The sequence below is a fragment of the Peromyscus leucopus genome, chromosome 23, assembly GCF_004664715.2.
Source record: "Peromyscus leucopus breed LL Stock chromosome 23, UCI_PerLeu_2.1, whole genome shotgun sequence".
NCBI lineage: Eukaryota > Metazoa > Chordata > Mammalia > Rodentia > Cricetidae > Peromyscus > Peromyscus leucopus.
The window spans coordinates 25,459,401-25,470,065 of record NC_051082.1 but is presented as its reverse complement, the minus strand read 5'-3'; the positions used below and the strand labels follow the sequence as shown (position 1 = coordinate 25,470,065).

The 10,665-nt window shown below is 55.6% G+C and overlaps 1 protein-coding gene across 1 annotated transcript; it reads left to right on the top strand.

Moving 5' to 3' along the window:
* Positions 1-1,170: 1,170 nt before the first annotated feature.
* Positions 1,171-9,889, top strand: Ncf1 (neutrophil cytosolic factor 1). The gene is made up of 11 exons (XM_028870218.2): positions 1,171-1,298; positions 3,066-3,146; positions 4,093-4,168; positions 4,301-4,466; positions 4,985-5,040; positions 5,412-5,534; positions 5,830-5,937; positions 7,891-8,008; positions 8,693-8,800; positions 9,335-9,480; positions 9,663-9,889. Exons 1-11 carry the CDS (start codon positions 1,227-1,229, stop codon positions 9,779-9,781), a joined length of 1,173 nt encoding a protein of 390 aa, XP_028726051.1. The 5' UTR covers positions 1,171-1,226; the 3' UTR covers positions 9,782-9,889.
* The last annotated feature ends 776 nt before the right edge of the window (positions 9,890-10,665 follow it).

Here is a 10,665-nt window from a genome sequence, read left to right as displayed (position 1 = left end):
GTGGTCAGGTGGCGATGTTTCACCCCCGAGAGTGTTTGTGTGGGTGTCTACATGTGTGTGTGCAGACGTCAGTTCTCGGGAGTCCCCTTGGATTCTGAGACAGGGTCCAAAACTGAAACCTCACCTGGAAGGCTGGCCTGACTGGCCAGTGAGTCCCAGGATTCCTCCTGACTCTGCCTTCCCGGAGGTGCTGGGATCCAAAGCACACACCAGGCCAGAGGGACGGCTCTGTGGCTAAGAGTTCCTCTCTTGCCGAGGAGCTGGGTTCCCTGTGAGCATCCATGTCCGTAACTCCATCTCCAAGGGGTCCAGTGCCTCTGACCTCCACAGAAACCTGCCCTCACGTAACACCACACACACACACACACACACACACACACACACACACACACAACTAATAAAAACAAAACTTGGAAAGCCCACGCTACCATACCCAGCTTTTCTTTAAGGTGAGCCCTGGTCCTCTCTGGGTGGTGGTGATGTACCACCCAGAGGCAGGAGGATCTCTGAGTTCGAGGCCAGCCTAATCTACAGAGCAAGTTTCAGGACAGCCAGGGCTACACAGAGAAACCCTGTCTTGAAAAAACAAAACAAAATCGGAAAAACAAAAACAAAAAACACTCAGGTCCTCAGGCTTGTATGCCAAGGACTTAACCGGCTGAGCCACGTCCCCAGGGCCGTGGTATTTTTAAAGACAATCTCGTGTAGCCCAGCTGAAACCGGCCTCTAACTAACTCCCGATTCTCCTGCCTCAGCTTCCCGAGCGCTGTGATTACAGTGTATCTCCGTGCCTGGCGGACTTGCTGCTTTGGGTGAGGTTATTCAAAGGCCTCCGGAAGGGGAAACATCTGAGTAGAGACTTAGCGAGCTTGAGGCGGAGAGATAGATATACACAGGAGCCCAGGACAGGAAAAGGGGGCAGGGCGGGTGCAAAGGTCCTGGGGTAGTTCAGAACTGCAGAGAGGCCCACGAGCCCGGGGCTGGGGGATAGGCCTTACCCCCAGTACCTTAGTGCCCCCCGGCTGCCCGGATGCCCCAGCCACCCCGGCTGCCCCAGCCACGCCATGGGAGCTCCAACAATCCCCAGAAAGTGAAAGACTGAGCAAGAGTGTCCGGGCACTCCCCGCCCCCACCCCACAAGCAACAGAAACCACTTCCTCTTTTCAGTGTATTTAAGGCTCAGCGCCGCCGGCTATAGGGAGAAGTGGCCCCGCCACTGCCCAGCCATGGGGGACACTTTCATCCGCCACATCGCCCTCCTGGGCTTCGAGAAGCGCTTCGTTCCCAGCCAACACTATGTGAGTAGCGCTGAGCGGAGCCCACGGTGGGGATGATGCTGTCATCCTGGTGCTATCCAAAGGCAACCTGGACCAGGGGAGGGGATGAGGGGGATGGGGCGCCAGGGGAGGATATAAGGGGTGTGGGACCGCTCCGGCATGGATATAAGGGGGCACCTCTCGGGCACCGGGTTCTTGTCTCTGGGCCTCAGGCTTCTTATCCAGGACTCTGCCTTTCTGGGCAGACATCCCTGTGCACCCCTCTCAATGGCTTCCCTCTCTGTCCCCATACTGAGCCCTGATCCATGCTCAAGCGCCACCACCCTGTGTCCAGTGCTTAGGAGCAAGGCTCGCTCCTCCCAGGGAGAGGCCCGGCAAGGAGAGGCTTGTAGACTGTAGCCGGCTGTCTGTCTTCTACGATGCTGGCCACAGAGTTTAGCTCCCCAGGAGATGACATCACCCGGAGGGAGGGAAACTGTCCCCTTTGCCCTGGGGGAGGCCAGCTGGAGAAATCTCTGCCCGTGTCACTGGGCCTCTGAGGGGCACCTGGTACTTGGGCGGTGTTTGTGGGGGACATGTAAAGCGTTATGTGCTGAGTTCATCTCCCCCTTCTGCCCGCCCTCTCTGAATATAAATAGTCTGAGTCATTCCAGAATGAGCGTGAGACTCTGGAAACCAGAGCCACACCAAAAGAGAAGATTGCGGTCGTTCTAGGGGTTTCCTTCACATCCTCCAGTCCTCCCCCACCCCAGAGACAATCACCGGGGTATGTTTAGAGGCTCACAGTGTAGCTTAGGTTAGCCAGAACTCAGGGCAAACTTCCCACTTCACCTTCCAAATGCTGGGATTGCAGACATCTCTCTGTCTCTCTGCTCCTCTCTCTCTGTCTCTGCCTCCGTCTGTCTCTCTCTCTCCCCATGTGCCTCTCTGCCTGTCTCTGCCTCTCCCTGTCTGTCTCTCCCTCTCTCTGCCTCTGTCTCTCTCTGATTCTATGTCTCTCTCTGTCTCTATCTCTGCCTCTCCCCCTCTGTCTCTGTCTGTAGCCCAGCCTGTCTCTCTGTCCTTATGTAGTCTCCAACAACCTGAACACTTCCCACCAAGCCCCACAAATAAGTAAATAATTTAATTTTGTGTATTTCACCTGCATGTATGTCTGTGAATCAGGTATGTGCAGTGCCCATGGAGGCCAGAAGAGGGCGCCAGATACACGGGCACTGGAGTTACAGGTGGTTGTGAGTCCCCAGTGTGGGTGCTGGGAACCCTGGGGGCGCCGGCAGTACTGTCCCTCCTGTTAGCACAGTGGGAACAAGGTTTCCTGCACCTGTCATTCGAAGCCTAGCTGGGGACTGTGGCTAGAGCGCTTGAAAAACAGAAAGAAAGGAGCTGATGAGATGGCTAGCGGTATTTACCACCCTGTCTGATGATCTGAGCTCACTCCTCAGGACCCAGCAGGTGGGAGGAGAAAACGGACTCCCACAAGTTGTCCTCCGGTCTCCAGCTGCACCCCATGGCATGCATGTGCACATGTGCGCGCGTGCGTGCACACACATGCACTGAGAAAACATGAAAAGGATTTTCTAACGCACCGGAAGTTGACCACGTTGGTTGGTCTGCTTCTCAAAGCTCCCGAGTCACCGAAGCTCATGCCCATCCTGTGACCCAGGCTACCCCCCAAAGACTGCCTCACCACAACCCCTTTGGCTCCCATCCAAGGCTAAAAGGCAGCCCAGGGGCACAGCGTGGTACTCGTGGGTGCTGAGTGCTCCCCATGCTCTGATGTCCCCTCAGGTGTACATGTTCCTGGTTAAGTGGCAAGACCTGTCGGAGAAGGTGGTCTACAGGAAATTCACCGAGATCTACGAGTTCCATGTGAGTGTGGGGGTGCACTACCCTCAACTGCGGCTCTGCCTTTGCCCAGCGAGTATCGAAAGAGGCCAGCCTGGTCTACGTAGTGACTTCCAGGGCCAGCCAGGGCTACAAAGTGGGATCCTGTCTCAAAATAAATAAATGGCCCAGAGGTGGTGGCACACGCCTTTAATCCCAGCACTCGGGAGGCAGAGGCAGGCGGATCTCTGTGAGTTCAAGGCCAGCCTGATCTATAGAGTGAGTTCCGGGACAGCCAGGGCTGTTTGTCTCGAAAAGGAAATACATAAACAAATGAGACAAGGACAGACAGACAGACAGAGACAGGTAATATTTCATATGCAAAGGCACTGGGGCATGATTAGCCTGGAGTGTCCACAGGTGGCACTGTGAACAATGTAAACAAAGTAAGAGAGATTGGGGGGCGGGGGCTGAAGAGATGGCTCAGCGGTTAAGAGCACTGGTTGCTCTTTCAGAGGTCCTGAGTTCAATTCCCAGCAACCACATGGTGGCTCACAACCACCTGTAATGGGATCTGGCGCCCTCTTCTGGCCTGCAGGTGTACATGCAGGCAGAATACTATGTACTTAATAAACAATAAATCAGAGGGAGAGAGAGAGATGGGGGGAGATGTGTGTAAGGCAGAAGGCAGCATGTGTGGAGCTGATGGTTTCCCTTCCCAGTGAGTGTTTTGAATGGCTCCAACTTAGATCTCTTGGAGTACCTCCCCTTTTTTTTCTCACGTATCTTAGGCTTGGCCTCAAACTCACTACACAACCAAGGATGACTTTGAACTTCTGATCCTCCTGCCTCACTTCCGGAGTGCTGGGGTGACAGGAATGCACCCCCACACCCAGCTTATGCAATGCTCAGGGTGGAACCCAAGACTTCAAGCATGCTTGGTAAGCACTCTGCCACGGAGACCCAGCTCAGGATTTCTTCCTCTATCTAGAAAATGCTGAAGGAGATGTTCCCCATCGAGGCTGGCGAGATCCACAGGGAGAACAGGGTCATCCCACACCTCCCGGGTGAGCAGAACTGAGCCCCTCAGTAGGGTCCCCCTCCCCAAGGCCCCTCGCCTGCTCCCCGAAACCCCTTCCCATATACAGTTGGACTTGACCTTGTGTGTATACTCATGGGTCTCTGGGGCCCCCACCCAGCACCCAAATGGTTTGATGGGCAGCGTGCTGCCGAGAGCCGCCAGGGTACGCTCACAGAGTACTTCAACGCCCTCATGGGACTGCCCGTGAAGATCTCCCGCTGCCCACATCTGCTGGACTTCTTCAAAGTGCGGCCTGATGACCTGAAGCTGCCCACAGACAGCCAGTGAGTAGCCACCTCCCTGGGGAGGGGACAGGAGAACGGAATACAGAGGATGGGGAGACCCAAGTTCGGAGAGGATGAGGGACTGACCCACAGGCACACAATGCTCTAAACCTGGGACCTGGCCAACGCTGCGTCTACACAGACTCACGTCACCATGGGGTTTGCTGGAGGCCCTAGAAGGGCCCCTCCCTGAGAGCTGATGGGGGCCCCTCCCAGGCCAAGCATCTCTATCTAGCTGGTGGAGGTGGCCTTTGCCACCTCCCTTGGGTCTGTAGTGGGCTGTGTTTCCTCTATGCCCCCCCCATTTCTAAGTCTGGCTATGTAGACAACCCCTCATTCCTAAGACAGTCTGTGTCTCACCCCCAGCTCCCAGGGCCGGGCCCCTGGAGGCCTTCTCTCTGTGTTGACCATCTTTCCCATGGTTCCTTTTGATTCTGGGAAGTCCTCCTGCAGCTCTAACTGAAGCTTTCCCTTCCCCAGTGGGAGGGCCTGCTCCATATTGCCTGTTCTCTCTCCAGGGTGAAGAAGCCAGAGACGTACCTGATGCCCAAAGATGCCAAGAGTAACGTAGCTGGTGAGAGGAGTGTCCCTCATCTTCTCCTCCTTCTCTTCTTCTCCAGCCTAGATTTCTCCTATTCATTCTCTGTCCCTGCCAGCCCCGCCTATCCCTCTCCTGTCTAGCTATTGGCTGGTCAGCTCTTTATTAGACCAATCAAAAGCCTTAGGCAGGCAAGGTGAAACAGATGCAACGCATCTTTACATCATTAAACACACATCCCTACATCATTAAACCAATGCAGCATAAACCGACGTAACGCACCTTTACACAGTTAAAAGTAATATTCCGCAGCATGAACAAACGTAATTTGTTAAAATAATATTCCGGGAACGGGGACTGCCCTCCGTGCTGGGTCCACTCACCCTGCCTGTCCCCGCTCTGTGCAGACATCACAGGTCCTATCATCCTTCAAACCTACCGCGCCATCGCCGACTATGAGAAGAGTTCCCGCACGGAGATGACAGTGGCGACTGGAGACGTGGTGGACGTGGTGGAGAAAAGCCAGAGCGGTCAGGCTCCCCCTCCCGCCCCTGGTCCTGGGGTGACAGAGCCTTGAATTCCATGCAGGGGCTCTAGCAGCCTTTGGCCTCCAGCTCAGGCCTATCCCATGCCTGGAATGCATCTAGGGGTACCGTCCTACCTGCTCCTTGCAAAGAGCTCTGAGCTCATGCTGATGGGGTGGGATTCGGGGGTGGAGTCTGGGGACAGGACGAGCATTCCCTTCTCTGTATCCTCCCCACCCTCGTGGCTGAAGGAGGCTGCCAGGCGCCACCCCTCACTTACCTCTCTGTGCTCTTGACATAGGCTGGTGGTTTTGCCAGATGAAGACGAAGAGAGGCTGGGTCCCTGCATCCTACCTGGAGCCCCTTGACAGTCCTGATGAGGCAGAGGACCCGGATCCCGACTACGCAGGTGCTTCCTGCCCTCTGAGTCAACATGGGGTGTGGAATGAAGGAGAGGAAGGGATACGGGGGCACGAAGAAGCCAGTACTCCTGTTATTTTTAGCTTGGAGTTCTGGGTAGATGGTGATATTGTTAGAAAAATAGGACGCACCGGGCAGCGGTGACACACACCTTTAATCCCAGCTCCCGGGAGGCAGAGCCAGGCAGATCTCTGTGAGTTCGAGGCCAACCTGGGCTACAGAGCGAGATCCAGGACAGGCACTAAAACTACACAGAGAAACCCTGTCTTGAAAAACCAGAAAAGAAAAGAAAAGAAAAGAAAAATAGGAGGCAGAGAGAGGGGCAGGCAGGAGAACATAGTGAGGACCCTGTGAGCAGTGTGGAGCCCGGTACAAACGAGGGGGAGCAGAAAGCTGAGCTGACTGAGGCTGGGAAGGAGGGCTTCCTGGAGGCAGTGTCATCATCGATGAACAAGGAGGAAACTGGCAGCTCCGGGGCTTGGATGGTCTGCACTGAGTTTGAAAGCAGAATTGTTTGGTCATGTTTTAAGATTGAGCAATTCCACCTGGGTGTGGTGGGGCACGTCACCTCACTCCGGTCACCTCAGCTACTCAGGAGCTCAAGTCTAAGGCTGCATAGGCAGGCTGCAGGGCATGCAGGACCCAGTCAGCAACACGGGGACACCCTGCTACAAAAACAGTGTGTGTGTGTGTGTGTGTGTGTGTGTGTGTGTGTGTGTGTGTTTCTAGTTTTCTTTTCTTCCTTTCTTTTTTGAGACAGGGTTTAGCCCTGGCTGTCCTGGAACTCACTCTGTAGCCCAGGCTGGCTTCGAAGAACTCAGAGACTCACCTGCCTCTGCCTCCCGAGTGCTGGGATTAAAGGCGTGTGCCACCACCGCCCGGCTCTAGTTTGCTTCCTATTACTGTGATAATCACTGCGACCAAAAGCAGAGTGGGGGAGTAAAGGGTTTATTTCCCTTACACTTCCAGGTCACAGTCCATCACTGAGGGAAGTCAGGGCAGGAGGGCTGCTTATCAGCTTGCTCATTTTGCTTTCTTATACAATCCAGGGCCACCTGTCCAGGGATGGCACTGCCCACAGCGGGCTGAGTCTTCTCACATCTACCATTAATAAAGAAAATGCCCCATAGACTTGCCTACAACCCATTCTGATGGAGGTATATTCTGATGGAACCTCAAGAGAGGTTGCTACTTCCCAGATGACAGTTTGTGACATAACACTTAACCAGTGTGCCTACACACACACCACACTACACACACACACACACACACACACACACACACACACACACACACACACAAATGCTATGAGTGTAGCCCGGTAGTAGAGCTCCTGCCTAGAATCCCCAGTGAGGGGCTGGAAGTGTGGTTCAGTGGTAGAGCCCCTGCCTAGACTCCCCCAGTGAGGGGCTGGGGTGTGGCTCAGTGGGAGAGCCCCTGCCTAGAATCCCCCAGTGAGGGGCTGGGGTGTGGCTCAGTGGGAGAGCCCCTGCCTAGAATCCCCCAGTGAGGGGCTGGGGTGTGGTTCAGTGGTAGAGCCCCTGCCTAGAATCCCCCAGTGAGGGGCTGGGGTGTGGCTCAGTGGGAGAGCCCCTGCCTAGAATCCCCCAGTGAGGGGCTGGGGTGTGGTTCAGTGGTAGAGCCCCTGCCTAGAATCCCCCAGTGAGGGGCGTGTTCAACATGGTTCAACAGTAAAGCTCTTGCACTGCATGTTGCAAGCCCTTGGTCCCATCCTTATATCGTTTAAAGTAAAATCTCTAAAAACCTAGAGAGGGAAACCAAGAAGGAATAAATAGATCTGAGGGGACCGAGGAGGGACTCGTGTGTCTGTGGTGGCTGCTGGACAGTTGGAGGGAGCCTAGCACCTAGGGAGCAGGGAGCAGAGTGCTGGGAGCTGAGTAGACAGACTCTCCCCTCACTGGGTGCTTCCTCCGTGGACCAGGTGAACCCTATGTAGCCATCAAAGCCTACACTGCTGTGGAAGAGGATGAAATGTCCCTGTCTGAGGGTGAAGCCATCGAGGTCATTCATAAGCTCCTGGATGGCTGGTGGGTGGTCAGGTAGGAGAGGGCCCCCCCCTCCCCCCCCATACATCTACCTGGGTAGGCTCTGAGTCAGGCTTGGCTATGTGATTCTGGAGTTCTCCTCTCCAGGACCTTCCGAAATCAAGCAATCAAAACCAAAAGCAAGCAAGAAGGAAAATGACATGGACACTCTCCCCAATCCTCCCCCCCCACCCCAGACAGGGTTTCTGTGTAGCTTTGTGCCTGTCCTGGATCTCGCTCTGTAGACCAGGCTGGCCTTGAACTCACAGAGATCCGCCTAGCTCTGCCCCCCCCACACCCCCTAGTGCTGGGATTAAAGGCGTTTCTCTCTCTCTCTCTCTCTCTCTCTCACACACACACACACACACACACACACACACCTCCCCTGAGTGCTGGGATTAAAGGCATGCATTACCCGCTGCCCGCCAACATGGGGACTCTTAAAAGTGTCCACAACGCACTCCTCGGCAGAATACACCTCTAACTTTCTCCCCCTGCCCAGCCTTGGAAGGGAGGCCTGGGGGCGGGGGAGACTTGTGTTGCTACAGATGAGGAAACAGTCTGGCCTTTTGGGTGTGGATGTTTGAAATCTCTTAGCCTGCATTGGTCCCCCTGGTTGAGGCACCCTGAAGGCCTCCAGCTCTGTGCACACCCCCCTCATGACTACTGCCTGAGCCTCCAGTGTGGCCCATCTTGCAGGAAAGGGGATGTCACCGGCTACTTCCCATCCATATATCTGCAGAAGGCTGGGGAGGAGATGACCCAGGCCCAGAGGCAGATCCGAGGCCGTGGGGCACCGCCGCGCAGGTGAGAGAGGGGGCCCCGAATGGGCAGGCCTGAGGGAGACCTATGGGGGGGGGTGTCATAGGTTCCTGGCAGGGTAGGTATCAACCAAATTTAGTGCCGTGCCTTCGCTGTTGCTAGATGTGGCAGACACCGGGATGGAGGGGAAGGCCGGGACAGAGAGATAGGGAGGAGCCCGCTGATGCTTAGTGTCCTTTGGGATGGTCAGTGAGGCCGGGGCAGTCTCAGAGTTGATGGCCAGAGCGGGTATGGGAAACAGGCCTGGGCTCTGAGACAGGGTAAGATCCGTGACCCCCAGTTCGTGTAGGTTCTCCTGCCTGCACCCCACTTGCTAAATATAGGCTTAGGACCTGAGGGGGTGCCACAGTCCCTCTGCACCTACTGGCTGAGGCCAGACTTAGGATTTCAGGGTGCCACCCTCTCTCCGCACCCTACTTTTTCTCAGGCCAGGCTTGGGGTCCCAGGGGTGTCCACTCCGTGTCCCCTGTCAGGGGACAGGGACTCCGGGGTGCTGACACTTCCATCTTGCTGGGCCAGGTCGACCATCCGCAACGCGCAGAGTATCCACCAGCGTTCTCGGAAGCGCCTCAGCCAGGACACTTATCGCCGCAACAGCGTCCGATTCCAGCAGCAGCGCCGCCGCCCCGCACGACCCGGGCCGCAGAGCGCAGAAGGCGCAAAGAGTGAGAGCCCGAAGGGGCGGAGCCAGAGCTGGAGGGCGGGGCTAACTCCTAAGGGGCCCGGGTGCAAGGGGCGGGGCAAGACCAAGTTGGGTGGCACGAGGTGGGGGGAGATCAGGACTAGAAAATACGTGCAGCTTAGGGCTAGGAGGCGAAGCCTCATAAGTCCCGACCTTCCTTTGTAGACAATATGCCGTCCCAGCACACCAAGGCGCAGCCCGCCGTGCCCCCGCGTCCTAGCGCGGACCTCATCCTGCACCGCTGCACAGAGAGCACCAAGCGGAAGCTGGCATCTGCTGTGTGAGGGCGTGTGGCGCCCAGAAGGCGTCCCATCCCTATCCCTGTATATACTTGTATATAGCCTATGGTCAGAGGTTCCTCCCTTGCCAGAATAAATGTTGTTTGGAGTGGACGGAGACTTTGCAGCGTAGGACAGGGCTGGGCTTCGCTCCAAGGATGTTGATAAGATGGGAGGGGAGAGTGAGCGCTGCTGGGGGAGTCTGCAGGTACAGAGAAAGATCAGGTTGCATGTTGCTTTAGTCTTGGCCAAGAGCGAGTTTGCAGAAGGCCAAGTGCATGACTATGGCCCGAGACAGCAGTTCTCAACCTGTGGATCAAGACCTTTATACAGGAGTCACCTAAGGCCGTGGAAAAAAAACAGATTTGTATATTATGATTCATAACTGTAGCAAAATTACAGTTATGGAGTAGCAATGAAAATAATTTTATAGTGGGGGGGGTCACCACAACATGAGGAACTCTTCACGGGTCTCAGCGTTAGGAAGGCTGAGAAGCACGGCCCTACAGGAAATGCCCAGCTGGTAGAGGGCTTGACTAGCATGCACCCAGGGCCTGGCTTCCATCCCCTGCACCCCATAGTCGGGTGTGTCAGCGGTGCAGCATCTGGGAGGAACTCAGGCTCATGTCTGTCAATTCAGAACCAAGAGGCAAGAGAAGCGATGTTAGGTTCAAGGTCGGCCTGGGCCATGGAGTGAACTTGAGATCGTGTTGAGCTACAGCGTGAGACCCTGTCTCAGACCGCTGCACCCCAAAATGCAATCTTGGCATAGCGGGTCCTGGGGGTTATGATGGAAAGCAGCAATTAGTGGACAGTGCCCACCACTGTCATGTTCTAAGACCTTGAGAATGGTTCCTTCCCCAAAGGCAAAGAAACTGCTGGCTAATCTT